This window comes from Astyanax mexicanus, chromosome 16, assembly GCF_023375975.1.
Source record: "Astyanax mexicanus isolate ESR-SI-001 chromosome 16, AstMex3_surface, whole genome shotgun sequence".
Classification (NCBI taxonomy): domain Eukaryota; kingdom Metazoa; phylum Chordata; class Actinopteri; order Characiformes; family Acestrorhamphidae; genus Astyanax; species Astyanax mexicanus.
Window position 1 is genome coordinate 33,840,094 of NC_064423.1, and position 19,075 is coordinate 33,859,168.

A 19,075-nucleotide genomic window follows, 5' to 3' on the forward strand; every position below is an offset into this window, starting at 1 on the left:
AAGTTATGAATTCTATATGATTAAAAGTGATCTTTCTGTGACAAAACAAGAAATTAAAATCTTAAACCTTATTTAATGTGGTATTACTGAAATGAACATTCATGGTTTTGGTTGAAGACACGTCAAATTTCATACAGTTCTTCAAGGAAGAGTGGAACAAAATTCCTCTGTGGTGTGGTAATTAACAATTTTTTTTTGCAGTTATTGAATATGGCAGCTAAGGAGAATGGGATTATCTTAAATAAATACAGGAAATAGCTCCTATCTATTTACTGATGGACAGTAAATACTGATGATCTTACATTCAGGAATTAAGATGTTTTTAAATGCATTTTCTTGGCACTGCAGATAGAAGAATACACTGTATGAACAAATGTATTGTGACATCCGTTCATTAGACAGACAGACAGACAGACAGATAGATAGATAGATAGATAGATAGATAGATAGATAGATAGATAGATAGATAGATAGATAGATAGATAGATAGATAGATAGATAGATAGATAGATAGTTACATATTTATACTAAGAAATAAAGAGATGCTACAAACATGACAGACAGGAAAGGTTTGATTTAAAACATTGATAAACTAATCTACACAGTACCAGTCAAGTTTGGACACGCTGTCAGTGGTTTTTTTATATCTTCTGCATTGTACAAAAATACTAAGTTTCCCAAACTATGAAGATAAATATATTACTTAGTAAACAAAAAAGTGTTAAATAAACCATACTATTTTATATTTTAGATTCTTTAAAATAACACATTTTGCTTAAATTACAGCTTTTGAGGTAGGGTCACCTGGAATGGCTTTCAGTTAACAGCTGTGCTGAACTCGTCAAGCGTTAATTACTTGAATTTCTTAAAAGCATCAGCTGTGTTGTGAAGAAGTATATTTGGTCAACTAAGTAAAGAAAAAAATGTCAATCAATCTGAAACAATAAGAGCTTTTAAAGTATCCCCAAGTGCAGTCGTAAAATCATCCAAAATGTTCTGATGAAACTGGCTCTCATCAGAACCGGCCCAGAAAAGGAAAAGCGAGAGTTACCTCTCTGTTGCAGCACAGGATAAGTTCATCAGCCTCAGAAACAGCAAGTTAACAGCACTGCAGATAAGAGCACCTAAATGCTTCACATTTTGTATTTTGTTATTTTTAACACTTCTAAAATTACTACATGATTCTTTTTGTGTTCATTTATAAATAAAGGAAAATAAACAAACAAAACAAAACAAAAAACATCGAATGAAAAGACATGTGTCCCAAGTTTTGACTGATACTGTCTCTCACAGCGCTGCAGACGGAGCACGCGAGCTGCAGAGCGGGCAGGTGCAGCGCGCGCGCCAGTAAAGGTGGAGTTTGAGCGCTGCGCAGTGTCGGGTGGGCTGGTCTGGGGGTCTGCAGTAGCGCATCCCGCCATCTGTTGGACATCTAGAGGGTGTGTTGTGGTCGGGTTCGCAGAACCGCCAAAAGGGGGAAAAGGCTTATCGATCCAGCTGATAAGAGCAGGGTTTAAAAAGGCCACATGCCACAGACTGCGCCAAAACAGCGCAACGTGCGGCACAAGCGCGCGACACGGACACTCACACGCGCATACACTCAAACACGCGGACACGGGGACAGGGGGACACGGGGAAGACCACCGACATGCTGGTGCTGATACTGATCGCCGTGTGCGGAATTAGCGCTCTGTTCAGCGCTCGCGCCGCCGGGATGCCGCTCTCGGACGCGGGGCCGCACGTGTCGGGGGACTGGGGGGAACCGGTCCGACTGCGGCATCTGTTCGCAGCCAGACCCGGACTGCACCTGCAGATCAGCGCAGACGGCAAGATAGGAGGATCCCACCTGCAGAGCATCCAGAGTGAGTATCACACCTGAGCTACAGAACCCTCAGCACAGGCAGGCAGGTAAAATAACATAAAGGATTTTTCTGAGTAAGAGGCCATCAAGGGCCACAATATTCATATAGGGGTCAACATTATTTCACCAGTCAACTGAACTGCTAACTGAAGCTTCCTATGAATCTTATCAGACACTTAATTTCTACATTTTCACCATTTTTGACCAACTAAATAATGAGGGCACTACAATGAACTACAGAAAAGCAGCTATACTGAAAAAGAGGATTGTACCTTGAACCAACTTAATATATTAGTTTTTCTAAATTTATATTTATGATTTAGTTAGAATCTAACATTATTAATTAAAATTAATAAAAATATTATTAAAATATTACACAAGGACCAAAAAAAAATGAATTCTCAGGCTTAATATTAAGTGTTTCACTTTTTACTTTGGAAAAAAAACTTATTTTCTATTACAAGAATATATTGTCTTTACCTTTGAAAAAACTAATTAAATCACTTAATTTATTTTTTTGATTCAGTACAAACTACAAACTAAATTTTCTAATTATACCTTCATATATTTTCTTTGAGGTTTAAATAAATTAAAAAAGCCTCAATACTCCAATCAAATCTTTGACCAAGCCCAACCATCAACGGAAGGTGGATGATTTTAAAGTCTTTTAGTATTTCATTTTTCACACAAAGACAGTGGAATTGTGTGATAATGAAAGTATAAGCACAGTAGTGCTCAGCAACAAAGAAAATCGCAGCTTGCTCTTACAGCCTACAACACTGAGACCAAGCAGTCAACTATCACATAAAGCTTACCTCGGGAGTTAAGAGAAGGGAGTCTGAGGAATACAATGCCACACTGATGGTACTTCCACAATCTGGCAAACATTTTAGTAGAAATGTAGAATAGAGTACTATTTGATTCAGTGTATTCTTGTCATATTAAAGTGAAAAAATGCACTGTAATATGGATTAGGAAACACTTGCAAAATTACGTGCACAGTTTATTTATCTAGCTACTTTATCTGGCAGAAATGCTGATACCTAGCTACCTCTGTCTCTGAATTTATACTTCTAACAATTACAACCAACCAGTGAAATAACTAAATAAACAAGAATTTGTCATTTAAAACATTAACTATCATATAACTGCCAGACAAAATCATTTAAATGTTTATTCTAACTTATGTTTATTAAACTTCTAAACCTGCATTTTTTATTTAAAAACGCATATAGCATTTTTAGTTTGTAATAAGCACAAAATTGCTTAACTATGAGTTGCCATTAAAATGTTACTTGAATGATTTCAAATACAGAAATCTGTATGTGTTTTTTTGGTGCATGGAGTGCAAGGGGGCAGAAAACACGAATCTGAAATTATTAAATAAGTATTATTATTATTATTATTATTATAATCAACAAAATAACACACTATTTTTGCAGAGGTCTGAAACATGCATTAAAAATCATACATTTATACCATATACAAGAAAACAGTACACATATATTCTCTGATGTATCGTTCAAAATCTTTATTTTAACCAGTTCACAATAACACTCCTGCTAATACCTATTTTCAAAAGGTCTTAGATGGCCTAACTGTTTAATAATTGGTAAAATCAGATAAAAGTTTGCCGTTAAACTAATTAACATGCGAAGCAAATTATTTTATTTGAGTTGAGTTGGAAGGACTACTGCCTCTATCACCTGGTCTAAACAATTGGTCAATAAGCTGGGTTATCCTGATTGATAGCTTGGTGAGGATGGACATGCTGACACCAGAGAAACCATCAAACCCAAACTAAATCATACCCTATGCTGGCTAAAATATTATCTTTAATCTAGGCCTGGGAGGTTATTTGAATTAATTGAATTACTGTTTTAATGTGATTTTTAAAATAAGATAATGGTCATTTGTAATGAAATGTAATAGAAACAATTTTATGAAAAAAGTTATGTAAGAACTAAAATACTCACAATAGTAACTGTCAGTCATATAATTGAAGAATATCAAGATTATTTGTTTTTAAAACATTACCCAGCCGTATTCCAACCATTTATACTATTATGACTAGCATGACTAGCTAGTATGTTCTAGTTTACGTGTTTAGGATCCACATTTGGCCCATTAGATTTTAGTAGATATTTTAATGACGTGATTCTAATTGAAACTAAACTCTTATTACAGGTCTGGTGGAGATTCGCAGTGTAGACACTGGCTATGTGGTTATCAAAGGAGTGGCCAGCTCCCGCTATCTCTGCATGGAGGCAAATGGGAAGCTGTATGGATCGGTGAGTAGCCCACCTATTATTAATAAACACAGTTCACACCTGCCAGTATTAATGCATCTGTAAACTGGCAGAATATTTATTATGCTAATTTACTGTAGGCTGCTGGGTCGTAACTCTAAACGCTAAACCCAGACTCAAGTAAAAGTACCGATGATAAAGTGACAGAGTGAGTCAAGTAACATTCTATACCAAATATATACACAAAACTTGGCAGAGGAATAAAAGTCATAAGCCAAAATACAGAAGAATTCATTAAGCATGATTTAGGCATGATTTCAGGAGTTTTTAGTAGTTAATACAGTGGTTCTTGATAAATTAATGACACCTGTTTTTTTATCTGGATAAATGGTTCTTCACAGTTTATACATTTGAAAGGGTTCTATACAGTATCAGAAATATTTCTGTGTATACTGTATACTGCACAGAATATTCAACAATTGCAATGATTTAGTCCAAAATAGCGAAAAAATAACTTTCGCTACAGGAAAAACGTAAAGAAATAGAATAGTTCTAATCGGACTTTTGCAGAATATCGGAGTGTGACTAATGACTCCAGCATATCCGATTTTAAAAACAGCCTAACTAAATGGAATGGCATATTAAAGATTAAACATGGGCTAAATGATGTATTTGCTTCAGTAAGAGAACTTTGGAAATGGTTAAATACTCAGGTATAACAAGTACATCACGTCCATCACGCTTGTATTTAATGCAACTGACTGAATGAAAATACCGCCCACCTCTAGTGCACGCATTAGTGAAGGGAGCATTTCAGTTTTTGGGGTTAAGGGTTACAGGGAGGTTTGCAGGGAGGCTATTTGAGTTTATCAACATTCAGGAGCCCAAGGTTAATTTCACCCAGTAAACACATGTGTCTATTATTTTGCCAATACCAGTCAGCATGTTGGATAGCCAGGATCATATATACCAAGCTGCTACTGTCCTGAGTGACCTAAAAAAATAAATTTCCCAGGATATAACAAATGACGTCTTAAATACCACAGACATAAGAGCATTTTCCTCTTGGTTTTAATAACACCCACAGACTCGTAATGAACTCTGTGTCAATGTAAGTGAACTCTGTGGTTGGTTTGCTTGGCTGTTCCAATTTATAAAGTAATTCATCTTACAAAATTGACCAAATATGCTTAGTGACGTCATACGAGCAACCTTTGTCCTCTGCTGGGTATGTTTGCTGAGCAAAAAAGCTGAATGAAAAGAAACAGGAAAACAACCTTGGCCCCTGTATGTGCAGGGCAAACAGCCATCGAAGAACCTAAAGTGAGGGCATGGCTGATAAAACGGGCCAACCAGAGACCTAGTTTTCACACCATGTGACCTATATGACTTTCTGCCAGCATATAATTAAATCCCTTCTGTTTTTATTTCTTACCTTTAGCACATCTATGTGAAAGAAGACTGCTCGTTTCTGGAGCGGATTCAACCAGACGGGTTCAACATCTACATGTCAGACAAACACGGGACTTATCTGAGCCTGGGTGGTGGGAAAAAACGGCCCCACAGTGATCTCGCCCAGTTCCTGCCTATGGTCAATACCTTGACACAGGAGCCAAAAGACTTCAGCTCAAGAGAAGGGCACTCTCCGCTTGACCCAGAACAGAATCGTCACTTAGGCCTCCATGTAGGCAGCATGGAGTCCTTTGGGAGGTTCTCTCAGATTGTCATTCAGAGCCCCAGTTTCAACAAAAGATGATTAGAGGATTCGCTCAGAGACTTTCAAAAGATCTGACTCAGGAGTTCAATCCAAAGGCAAGAGGCTGAATGGCAGCAGCCTGCTTTTAAAGAGAAGAACAGAGGAACTCTCTCTTTCTCAAAACTCCACAGACTGTGGCAAGACGAGGATCGAGTTTCCAAAGGCCAATTTCCATCATGGACACACAGGGGGATACGCAGAACAACGGCATGCTTCAAGCTCACGTTAAATCACTCCAAATGTTGAAGCTCAAAAGAGAAGAAAAGACGTAAAAGAAGAAGAAAAAACTATAGTAAATAAAACACTATTTGAGTATCAACAGCAGCTTAGATTTATTTATTTATAATGGTGATCTTCATCATTAATGTAATGCGCAGACTTGTATTAGTCTCATAGTGAAACGCTTACTTAAGTGCACTCATATCTACACTGTGTAGAACTTTCAACAACCACTGTTTGTAGACAGGCTTTTGTACTATTATTGTATTTATCTTAGGCTGTGTTCAGCAAATGATTGTTTGTTATAAGATCCTAAATGTTCTCAATAAAATACAGATTTATTTTAAAGCTGCAGTCCTAAATATTATTTTTTTTGTATTTAGAAATAGTAGTCTTCCTGAGTGAGAAAAGGGCAAAATGTTATAAAAAAAAAAATAGCATCATTGTGCTTCTGATATCATTTCTTCAAAGCCACATATATAGATTTAAAATAAAAGATTGTCTGGTAGATCCCAGGACCTTTGCTTTTTTACCTGAGCAACCATGGTGCTGATATAAGAGCTACTGTGAACACAGAGATAACATAACAGCAAACTCAGTCTTCATTTGCTAATTCACACATCATTAAAACAAAGAAATGCAGAATTAGAACTAAAGAGAGCTGGCAAGATAAATGAGATTGTAACATATTCCTTGTTAAAAAGACCAGATTTATCCACTCTGAAAAGAGACGGCACCACAATGCATGTTTTAAAAGTACTTTCTAGCATGCTCGATGCAATTAGCTCACACACTGTCACCTAGGGTGTCACGATTTAGATATTTAATCGGAATGGATTGAAATTATGTCATGGTCTCGAGCTTCAAAGTCAAAAAGAGGATTGACGATCCCTCCTTCTAAGCTATGCAAGCATGTGCGCGCTACGCAAATGGCGCAGCACACTGTAGCCGCGGACATTGTGACTGCTCAAAGAGCAGCCCTTTCTCCAGAGAGTGTGGACATTTCATCTCATTAAAGAAAAACTTTAAAATATAAAAATAACAGAAAAAAGTCTTATTTTTCATGTTTAACTGCTATAGTAGGATAGAGTTCAGTTTGTTAAGGCTCCAGTTGTTCTATTATTTTGTACATGACTGTTACTGTATTTTTTTATTATTTATTTTGTTATGTTGCTGTTTTAATAGTGCACACTGCTGCTACCAAAAAAAGCCACTAGATAGCATTACATATATATCTTAATTAAATTGTTTAAATTTGACCATTAGTGCCTAATGTGGTGTATTACAGATCACTTGTATCACTTTGCATCACTTATATCAAGCCCACCTTTTGAAATAAGACATTGTAAATTTGATTAATCAAACCAATGACTAACTTATCTAAATTTAGATTTAGAGAATCGTGACACCTCTAGTGTCACCGAAAACCTACAGCCTGTCTCTTTAAGTTTCTTTTAGCAGTGTCTGATCAGGATAAAAACTTTTAACATTAATCAATCACAGAGAAAAGAGAAAAAACAATCCCCATGCCACATGTCATGGGACTGGGGAGAATTATGTCCCATGACTTTTGCCATGTCCTGTGGAAGCTTAGGAGCTTAGCTGCTGCACTTACCTGTGTGATGTGTGTGTGGTCTTTTGCATTAAATGTGGATTTGATTTCTGCATTTGAGGTGTATTTGGTGGTGGTACGGACAATTCTAGCAAGACAGGTGAGTTAAGGGCTTATAATGTGGCTTTGCCTCTAGATCAGGTTCTAGATCTTTATTCAGCATATCTGGAGATAACTGGAGGACAGTGGCTCTAAAAGTGGTTCTCAGCAGATTCTGCATACAGACAATCACCCAAATATTGCCCAGATAACTAAGGAGGTAAAAAGAGTGGATCATTTAAAAACAGGTCATTTAAAAAATAAGGTGTATAGCTTGATTCAGGGTCAGTGGTCCCCATGTTGAGCTTTATCCCATGTGCTGTTAGTAAAAAATAAAGGCCACCCGTGGGTCACTGTGGACACATCTAAGAACAATTTGATTTTAGTTTTAATTTTAGTTTTTCAAGTTTTTTAAATAGGTAATTTTTCTAGGTAACAGTTGAAGTTGCATTTGTATAAAACAATTTTATTTATTTTAAAGTAAGATTTTAATGCCATCCCAATTAAAAGTCCATAACAGAGGATGTTTGTACTTTTTTAAGGGACTAATCATAGGTCTTTATTTTTTGTAAGTAAGGGTATTTATTAATCTGATAAATGATTAAGATTAACTGAAAATAAGTAAACAGAAATATGATATTTAGATAAATAACAATTCTCTGCATATGTCAAATAGAAAAATAAAAAAACTGCATCATTATCTATTATATTATATTATATTATATTTAACACCCATCACATGTAATGATTCTTTTATGCTATTAAATAGCACTTGTGCTTTAGATCACACTTCCACAAAATGATAAATAAAATGATAAAATCAACAAAATATTTATGAAGTGTTTTCAGTACTTGAGGTAGTCACTTACCACTGATTAAGGTGTGTATCAGGTCCCTAATGCCCATCCATACAGCAGGCTCCTGCCACAGTAAAGGGACTGCAGATTGCTGGTCCTCTGGCTCTCTCCAGTGGTGATCATGTTAAACTGCATTTTTTTCCTCCACAGCTGGACCTGAAACACAGAGACACTGAGTAAGAATCTAGAAAAGTTACTAGTTACATTTCTAAAATATTTATAAACACTACTCACTAACTGCTTTCATAATTACATACATAAATATATGTTAATTAATGGAAAGTGACAGAATGTTATAGAAAGTTGGTCCACCCTTTTAAATAAAACCCATGATTATTCAAGAAATAATGAACGAGAAGGCGTCCCAACCCAATACTTTTTTTTCCATATAGTGTATATTATAATCTTACTAATAATAATATTGGAGTACATCCACAGACTGATGCTCTCAAACACATTAAGAGCAAAGAAATTCAAGTAATTAACTCTTGGACGAGTTCAGCACAGCTGTTAACTGAAAGTCATTTCAGGTGACTCTCATAAAGCTAAGGAAATCCAGCCAAGTTGTGCAAAACTGCCATCTAAGCAAAAAAAACAAAAACAAAAAAACATATAAAATATTTATAACATATCCTGGATTGTTTAATTCTTTTTTCGTTACTAAACGTCTTAAATAATGAAAAAAAAAAAAAACCTGAATGGTGTCCCAACCTTTAGAATTGTCTATTTCTACATGAATATGATACTGAAAGCAAAGACTCATTTTGCCACTCACAAATGTGTAATATTGAATCCTTTTCCGCAACAAATAAATTACTAAGTCTCATTTGTTTAACTGGAATCTATTGATCTTCTTTTAGAACTGATTTTAGTTAATATATATTTAGAAATATAGAAAATTCTAAGGGTTCACAAACGTTCAAGCAGCACTGTACATAAACAGACTTAACTACTAACACATGAATAAACACAAAACTGTGAGGTGACTAATAGTGAGCTAATGCTGTGGTAAAACCCATGTTTAAAAAGGAGTTTGAAATGCTTTTAACTGGAGTTTGAGTACATGTTTTAGTCACAAAATATCAAACAAACATTCATTAACTGTGCTCAAACGTTTTCTATGAACCATATACCTATATACACAGCCTGCTGTATGAAATCATTAACTTTACATAATCTAGGGTGCGAAAATCTAAGTATCTAATCATATTTATGCAGGAATATAGAAAATTCCAAAGGGTCCACAAACGTTTAAGCACTACAGTATATAAACAAAACTAACTACCAAACAAAGAAACACAAAAACATTATACCTGAGTACCTGTATACCTGCCTACTTCCTATCCCACCTGTTATCTAGGTGAATGAAGCTAAACGGATAAAACTCAGATATAAAACAGTTTAATCTGTTTGTACAGGATGTTACTTTAATTTTAGAAAGATTAGAAAGCAGATGGATGTATTTCACTAATAAAGTAAAGGAAACGTACCTGTATATCTTAATTTTCCTTCAGTAAACAGGTTTTGGACAGAAGATACTGTGAGCTGATGCTGAGGTAAAAGCCAAAGCACGTTTAAAAGGCTTTTAACTAGAGTGTGCGCTACGGAAACGATTCTGTGTTGAGGAAATTAGTATTTACAAAATATCAAACATTTGATAAAATGTATAAATGTTGCTCAAACACTCGTATTATACACACGTATTATACACACAGCCTGCTGTATGAACCTATTAATCTTAGAATGACTCAAGTGCGCCCTCTAGTGTCCAAACTAATTATCAAGCGGCAACCCTCCTCTGTAGGTCTTTGATTTATATTTATTTAATAAATAAATAAATATTTTTATGTATTTATTTGAAATAAATAAATAATTAGAGAACGTTTAACAACGTTTAATAATTAAATAAATAAAAGAATAAATAATATTTATTTATTTACATTGCTTATAATATAAAAATATAATTATATAATATAATCATTTTTTATCACTGCAGTATTGTACCAGTCAAAAGTTTAAAAATTATTAAAAGAAAGAAACAGATTGAACGAGAACAAGTGTGTCCAGAAATTTGACTTGTGCTGTACAGCTCTGTGAGAAAAATAAAAGACCACTTAAAACTGATGATTTTCTTAGATTTGACCAAATTCAGAGGATTCAAGAGGAAGATGGATGATCAGAAGTCATCAAACCAGGCTGAACCGCTTAAATTTGTGCACCAGGAGTGACATAAGTTATCCAAAAGCAGTGTGTAAGACTGGTGGAGGAGAACATGTCAAGATGCACGAAAACTGTGATTAAAAACCAGGGTTGATTTCTGAACTCTGAAAACTTTATGAATATAAACTTGTTTTCTTTGCGTTTTTTGAGGTCTGAAAGCTCTGCATCTTGTTTGATATTTCAGCCGTTTCTCATTTTCTGCAAATAAATGACAATATTTGTAATTGGAATTTTGGAGAAATTATGTCTGTAGTTTAAAGAATAAAACAACAATGTTCATTTTACTCAAATATATACCTATAAATAGCAAAATCATTGAAACTGAAGTGGTGTCTTATTTGTATATAAAGCTCCGCTCCACGGGGCGGCGGTACTGACCGGTACAGACCGGCGGCTCTGGAGGAGAACAGCCCCTGTCCTGGTGTTCAGTAACCCGCAGTCAGCGTGTTTTGCTCGGTATCTAAGGAAGGCAGAGGCTGGTATTCCTATTTTACTGAAAATGGCTGTTAGATCATCTTCAGAGGATCTGTTTGACTCCATTCTGATGGCGGATAACAGGTACAGTAACCCTGAAGACAGCAGAGAATAAGCTAAGCTAACTAAAGCTAAAGCAGTTCACCAACCCTTCATCTTCTCTATAGATTTACCTCATTTATCACTGACTTTACCTAATCTATAAAGTTATTAATTACGAAAAGCGAAACCTCCAAACATGGGTAAATTAGTATATAACTAACTGTTATATTTATTATGTTAATATGGGTTGTTTAGAGTAAAGAATAAGTTGAACTAATAGTTAGTTAGCTGTTAGCTATCTTAGCCAGTTAGCCTAACTAACTATCTAATATAAGTTAACGTTACCGGTTTAGTTCTATAACGTTACTCACATATTGTGGTTAGATCTGTTCTTAATGATTTCTGATTTTAAGTTTAAAGTTTTGCTCTTGTTGTACAGTATATAGACATGAGCTCAGATTCTGCTGACCTCAGTATTGCCCATTGTGTTTACTTAGCTTTAGCTAATCTATAGAGAACAAACAGTCCATTAACTCTGTATGGCATAGTGTTGCTCCAGGCAACAAAACACTTTCACTGTTGTTTTAGTGTTAAACAAACCAGAATTTGTTTTATACGTAAGATTAAAAATATACATACACAGCTCAAAAAAAAAAAAACAAGAGGAAGATGGATGACCACAAGCCATCAAACCAAGCTAAACTGCATCAGGAGTGGCATAAAGTTATCCAAAAGCAGTGTGTAAGACTGGTGGAGGAGAACATGCCAAGATGCATGAAAAAATAGTTTTATTCCACCAAATATTGATTTCTGAACTCTTAAAATTACTCTTAGAATATCAGTGAAACGTTACTTTATTTCAGTTATTCAATACAGAATGTGAAACTTATATATTCTATAGATGTATTACACACAAAGTGATCTATTGTAAGTGTTTATTTCTTTTATTGTTGATGATTATGGCTTACAGCCAATAAAAACCCCAATAACCAGTGTCTCATAAAATTGGAATATTATCATATAAGACCAACCTGTGCTTTGGGCAGTGTGCCAAGTCCTGCTGGAAAATGAAATCTGCATCTCCATAAAAGTTGTCAGCAGAGGGAAACATGAAGAGCTGTAGGATTTTCTGGGAAAACACTGCACTGACTTTGGACTCGATATAAGACAGTGCATCAACACCGGCAGATGACATGTCTCTCAAAAAACCATGACTGATTGTAGAAACTTCACACTAGACCTCAAGCAGTTTGAACTGTGTGTCTCTCTCCTCTTCCTCCAGACTCTGATCCCTTGATTTACAAATGAAATGCTAATTTGTCTATTTAAATTGATAAATCTGAAAAATCTGACTTTGTACCATTAAAGCACATTTTTACATCCCAATTCCGATGTCTGAGTACTTGTAATAATTTAATGTTTCTTGCTCTTAAAAGGTGATGTGTGATTCTATTCTTCTTCTTCTGTATTATCATTTATATTCTTGTCATAAAATAGTATTACAATTACTAAATTATTGCAATTATTTCTGGATCAGTATATACAATATACAATAGTACAATATATATTGTACTAAATAGTGAACTATAAACTACAGTATATATAAGCAGCTCATATAAACCATATGCAGTACCAGTCAAAAGTTTGGACACATATTCTCATTAATTTTGGTTCTGTATTTGTATTATTAACTACACTGTAGCTTGATTAGTAAACACTTAAAAGCTATGAATGAACAACTATTCAGTTAGGTAGTAGACAAAAAAAAAGTTGGACCTTCACAAACACCTGATTGTTGAGTGAGAGGATCAGCCAAGAGTGGACAAAGTTAGCATTAAAGCAAAAGGTGCTATTTTAAAGACTTATCTGAAGTGTAGAACATATTTTGGCTTGTTTAACACTTTTTCATGTGGTCTGGCTCTAGGTTTCATATTGAAGGCTACCGAGAAGGTTTTGAGGAGGGAACACGACAAGGAATGATTGAAGGACGAAACCATGGGATGCTCCATGGTGCCAAACTCTCTGCTGAGGTATATAACATTTTATAACACACGTATGTTCAAGTTCTGGATGGTCAAAAGTGCACAACTGTTTCTGATGGTGATGTATATTGTTTCAGGTTTGCTTTTATCATGGATTTGCTCTCGCATGGAAGTGTCTTCTCCAAAACAGTGAGGATGTGAAAGCGAGGTATGCACTTGTGGTGATTGTAAAGAGAAATTACATGATATTGCAGCATTTCATTCAAGTCCAACTTCTCTATTATCTTTGATTCAGGAAACGGTTGAAGGCTGTCGAGTCTTTGGTTGGATTGATCCAAAAGTTCCCATATGAAGACCCAGAGTACGAGAACCTCCAGGAGGATATGGAAAAAGTGAGAGCCAAGTTTAGACAGGTACAACCTTATTCTTTACAATTTTTTCCCACATACTGCCATACACAGTACAAGTAGCAGTGCCATTTTGATGACTGAACACTTGATACAAATAATACATTTGTAGACAGAATATATAAAATATAAAGCTAAAAATTTGAGAATTTTGCAAATATTTCAAATCATTAATATTTCAAAACATAAAAAAAATAGTTAAAGGCACTGGTTTTCTGGTTTACATGTGCTTTATGGTTATTTGTTATCATTGGTTATCATTATTATTGTTAGCATTCAAGCAATGATTTAGCATCAGACAATATTTTAGTGTGTCATCATGATTAAAAAAATCCTGTTAAATTGGATGATTAATACATATTACTGTACTATGCATGAACAGGTATCACTTGTGATGCATTTTGTGTGTGAAAACATTGTGATAAATACTTTTGTATGTCTTTAAATATTGTGATATGATTTTTTTTATACATATAACCCAGTCTTATCAGTTTTTGACATACACCACAATAATTTTATATGGTTAATATTGATATCAGAATTGTATTGTATAGACCAAAATTAAGAAATCTATTGTGATATAGATTTTGCTATTATTTTCCAGTTCTAATTGGTGGTAATACAGTATTTTGCCCATTCACATCTACAACATGTCCACAGATAAAAGTTGGATCTAGTAATTTAGCCACTAATATAAACGTATATCTTGATTCCACAGGTCTGTTCTTTACTGAATGTGGCCGCAGACTTCCGTGAGTACCTCAGTGGATCATCAGGAATGTCCTTCTGAAAGACTGAAGACTTCACTTCAAACCCTGCTATGAAACATGTTGAGCTCTGTGAGATGATCTCTTCATCAAAATGGGAATCGGTCACACAGCCAGTAGTGACAGTGACCCTGGACCAGTGCTGGTACTGGCAATAATGTGAAGAGTTGAGTTTTTCTGGAGTGAATGGGTCAGGCCTGTGTATGGTGTGGAAGTGAAAAAGAGGCTTTCTGACATGCTGATGTGAAGAAAGTCTCAGCTGTCACCAGAATAGTAGTCTGGAAGAGTTCTGAGAGTGCTGTGGAAGAAGCCCACTGTGCTTGAGATGTTTGATGGTGAAAATAAAAAAAGGTAATTTGCAAGGCGTTCTGCTAGCCAAAAAAAAATAAAGAGTTGCATTTATGAACTATTGGTTCTCTGATACTTAATTCCAGTATGTGTTCTCTTGCCTTAAAAACACCTATGGGTGAGGATGTAGGTGAAAAAGCAGGGTCAGCATGGTCTGTACAGACTGCAGAGGAAGTAGTTAGAAGAAGAAGAAAGGAGATGCATCGTATAGTCACATATTGGAGGCTAATCTACACACAGGCATATGTTGGCTTTTTTTTTTTTTTAATTAGAATTTCTGTTCATCCACCTTAAATGCTGTTTATGTAGCTGACATTTACCATGACCAGAATGGATGTGCTGCATAATTTAAGGTGGAATGTAAAATTTAAATAAAGAACTTCCCAATAGAAAGCCACCTTAAGCTTTATGCAGTAGTAGTTAAAGAAGTGCAAGTTTAATTCGATAAATGTAGATATTTCCTTTTTGTGCTTAGGTTTAATTGGCTATTGAAATCATCAGACAAGAGCCAACCAGCACAGACTTATCCAGACTGGCCATTGAGGCTAAAGTGTTTTATAGTGTAACCCTGGATTTGCTAACATCTCCAGCCCTGCCTGTTAAGGGTTAAACCAGTCTCTCTCCATTTTACTGCTTTCTTCCATTAACTTTGTGCTTCATGTTCATGCAGAACACAATGTTGACACTCCCACATTCCAGAATGGCAACCTTAGGGTGCAGAGGTGTGTAACTGGTTCAGCAGACATTATAAATCACTGGAAGACTACAGGTGCTGGTCAACGAATTAGAATCATTTGAAATAGTGCAATCATGAAATTCTTTGAATGCATTTTTTGTGCAGAAAGCAAATCAGGTGTTCACCGCACCTGTCCTACTCGTTAGACTAATCACAGAACTCGTTACCTGGAAAACAATTTGCTCAGCTGAGCTTTCCAAAAGGCCCATTTAGGCCATTTAACTGTGACACTGTTGTTTTATTGAATTAGAATAATGGAGAAACCGTTTCATTGAATTACAATAAATGCTCGAATTTTTGTTTTCTGTGAAGAGTGTTCACTGTGCAGTATAAAGTCAGGGTTGAGTAGAATTTCTAAGTTGTAAAATCAATCATGGGTAAGCAGCGCGACCTCTCAACCGGAATAGTGGCTCAAATTCAAGCCCTTCGCCAACAAGGCTTGACCCAAACTAAAATTGCTGAGCAGCTCGGCATCAGCCAGTCTTCCGTCTGCAAAGCTCTCAAGAAAAACTGCAGCAAGCGCACCACTGTTCCGGCGTCCGAAAAACTTCTGCTCGCGACAACAAGCAGCTGAGAAAGATCGCAGTCAGCAACCGGTTCAAGTCCACTTCCGAGCTCACCGACTTGTGGAACAAGCAGACCGGCGCTGACGTCTCCAGATCAACCACTTACCGTCGTCTGCGCGAACTCGGCTTCAAATCTCGCGTTCCAGCAGTAAAACCGATGCTGAACAAGAAACAAATGGAGAAACGGCTGAAGTGGGCCAAAGAACACGGCGAGTGGACTGCTGAAGACTGGCAGAAAGTGGTCTTCAGTGACGAATCACGCTTCTGCATCTCCTTCGGTGACCAAGGTCCTCGTGTCTGGCGTCGTGGTGGCGAAACCTACAACCACGAGTGCGTGAAAAGATCCGTCAAGTTTCCCCAGAGCGTTATGGTCTGGGGATGCATGTCCGCTCGAGGTGTAGGGAAACTCTGCTTCCTCAAGAAGACTGTCCATGCTGCCGTATATCAAGATGTTCTGGAAACGTTCCTGATTCCGACTGTTGAGGAACAGTTCGGCGAAGAAGACTTCATATTTCAACAGGATCTTGCACCGGCTCATGCGGCAAAGTCGACAAAAGATTGGTTCACTAAAAAACAGCTTGAAGTTTTGGCATGGCCGGCCAACTCGCCTGACCTCAATGTCATTGAAAACCTTTGGGCCATCGTCAAGCGGAAAATTTGCGACAGAAAGCCTACTACGCTGGACCAACTGAAGCAGAACATCGCCACTGCCTGGGAAGCTGTGAGTGCGGAAACTTGCGACAAGCTGGTCAAATCGATGCCGCGGAGACTTCAGGCAGTCATACAAGCCAAGGGGGCAGCCACAAAATACTGAGAAAGTGATGATTGTAATTATAATAAAAATTATTCTAATTCAATGAAATGGTTTCTCCATTATTCTAATTCAATAAAACAACAGTGTCACAGTTAAATGGCCTAAATGGGCCTTTTGGAAAGCTCAGCTGAGCAAATTTTTTTCCAGGTAACGAGTTCTGTGATTAGTCTAACGAGTAGGACAGGTGCGGTGAACACCTGATTTGCTTTCTGCACAAAAAATGCATTCAAAGAATTTCATGATTGCACTATTTCAAATTATTCTAATTCGTTGACCAGCACCTGTAGCTACATTTTAATCAATTATTATTATGAAACATCAGGTAAAATGCTGAAATAACTGAAATGTGCATCCAGTTGATGGAGGTGTGGGTCTAAATGGACAAAAATGATCTAAAGAGACTAATAGACAGGGTTGACGGTCATTGAGGCAGTGGTACTTATCATTAAGTATTGGAAAAGTGATGATATTGGTCTGGTGAACTTTTTAATATCAGTTTTATTCACTGTGGGTGTGTGAATTAATGTGCAGACCCCATCTGGTGGTAAACTTTGAGAATGCTGCTCAGTTTAATATTTAAGTCTCCCTCTGCTGGAGGAAATAAAAACTACTGAACTGTGCCAGACAACTGTAAAGACTTTAAATAGAGAATAAAGAATTTAAATAGTAAATGACAATATATAAGGTGTACCTAAATTTGAAGGTGTAGAAATTGATGACACATTTTTTTCTTATTAATTCAGCAAAAAAAATAATGTTAAATGTACAAAAGAAACATCCTTTATCTACTTTTAAATTGTTTAAAATTATTTGTATTATATTATTGCTGCTCAGTAGAGTTAAACATATCAGCAATGTTAAGGCAGTGAGGATTATTTATTTTTACTTCATTTTTGTTTTCATTGCACAGATTTAAGATGTTCACTAATAATTCTAATTTAAAAAAGATTTTGTACTATCTAATGTGAAAAGACATTCACAAGGCATCCAGAATTTAATTTCAATAACAACATTTAAGAAAAAAAATTTTTTAAGGCCTTTTATTAATAAAAATCATTTTTTATACTGTAAAACTGAATTACTGGCAGTTAAAAAATAAAACTAAAAAAAAAACTAACAAAAACTGATAAATTGCTTCTCCCCACCTTCATACTCATTATTATTTTTGAAATGTTATTTTTTTTATTTTATTAAATTTAGAATTTTTAAAGCAAATAATCTTGCTTCCCACTTCCCACTTTATGGCAGTGTGTCAAAAAAATTATGCCCTGCGCTTAATTGACCTTTAATTGAACTGCTCTTAGATAATTGATTGATTACTTGATTGATATTTGAGCATTCTGATTGTTTGCAGTCATTAAAATAAATATGTACTGAACATAGAGACAGAGGAAAACTTTATGTTGGCTGTGCTGTAGAGGGTTCAGATTAGTTCATATCATTTGAAGCAAATATGAAGGATTGTTTTGACTGTTACCCAAACTATTATGTTGATATTAGAGTGATTAAGTTATTTTTCTTACTTTCTTTTAATAAATACTTGATTTCTCTGATTTCTGGATTTGGTGATTATTTCAAATTAATGTAGTTTTATTTAGTTTATTCCTCTTTTTCTTCTTTTAAAGAATTTGTATTCTATTCTAGCTGGGTTTGTAAAGCTCGGTGTGGTGGCTAAACTTTCCAAGACGTCTCGTGTTTCAGAGGAAGTGCCGCCACACTAGATAGATAACCTTATCTCTTTTTGTGCCTCATGATATAATCAGAAGCTTTGCATTAGTTACCTCTTTCTCTCTCTCTTTCTCTCTTCCCCCCAGAGAGCAAGTGATTTTTCTTTTTTTTTTATAATGTGAACGCTTACACCTGCTGTTGGCACAAATCCCAGTTACCTTTTGTTAGTTTTGGTTAACCAACCCCAGGCCCCATGAAATTCCTCCGCTGGGTCTCTCTCAATACCATTTCACGGGTGGTCAGCAAAGTCTCCTGACAGCTAGCGCTCTGCCCCTCTCCTGGGCCCAGTGTGGGGACAGCCTCTGTGGCCACAACAATGCAGCGGTGGGGCCCGCGCGAGAGGGCAGGGGCTGAGGGACGCGCTGCTGTTTTGTTCTGCTCCCAGTTCCCCCCTCCAG

The 19,075-nt window shown here is 36.0% G+C and overlaps 2 protein-coding genes across 2 annotated transcripts; both read left to right on the plus strand.

Annotated features, from left to right (window-relative positions):
- The first annotated feature begins 1,497 nt into the window (after positions 1–1,497).
- On the plus strand, positions 1,498–6,433 carry fgf19 (fibroblast growth factor 19). The gene is made up of 3 exons (XM_007254624.4): positions 1,498–1,862; positions 4,049–4,152; positions 5,552–6,433. The coding sequence occupies exons 1-3, from the start codon at positions 1,649–1,651 to the stop codon at positions 5,864–5,866; spliced, it is 633 nt and encodes a 210-aa protein (XP_007254686.2). The 5' UTR covers positions 1,498–1,648; the 3' UTR covers positions 5,867–6,433.
- A 4,757-nt stretch (positions 6,434–11,190) lies between these two features.
- Positions 11,191–14,939, plus strand: lto1 (LTO1 maturation factor of ABCE1). Its single transcript, XM_007254623.4, has 5 exons — positions 11,191–11,371; positions 13,254–13,359; positions 13,449–13,519; positions 13,607–13,724; positions 14,437–14,939. Exons 1-5 carry the CDS (start codon positions 11,313–11,315, stop codon positions 14,506–14,508), a joined length of 426 nt encoding a protein of 141 aa, XP_007254685.1. The 5' UTR covers positions 11,191–11,312; the 3' UTR covers positions 14,509–14,939.
- The last annotated feature ends 4,136 nt before the right edge of the window (positions 14,940–19,075 follow it).

Excerpts from the sequence above, each read along its gene's own strand:
- lto1 (XM_007254623.4), top strand. The coding sequence starts at position 11,313 with ATGGCTGTTAGATCATCTTCAGAGGATCTGTTTGACTCCATTCTGATG. Across the intron at positions 13,360-13,448 it reads GTGCCAAACTCTCTGCTGAG|GTTTGCTTTTATCATGGATT; the intron begins GTATATAACATT and ends ATATTGTTTCAG. Across the intron at positions 13,725-14,436 it reads TGAGAGCCAAGTTTAGACAG|GTCTGTTCTTTACTGAATGT; the intron begins GTACAACCTTAT and ends TTGATTCCACAG.
- fgf19 (XM_007254624.4), top strand. The coding sequence starts at position 1,649 with ATGCTGGTGCTGATACTGATCGCCGTGTGCGGAATTAGCGCTCTGTTC. Across the intron at positions 1,863-4,048 it reads CCACCTGCAGAGCATCCAGA|GTCTGGTGGAGATTCGCAGT; the intron begins GTGAGTATCACA and ends CTCTTATTACAG. Across the intron at positions 4,153-5,551 it reads ATGGGAAGCTGTATGGATCG|CACATCTATGTGAAAGAAGA; the intron begins GTGAGTAGCCCA and ends TCTTACCTTTAG.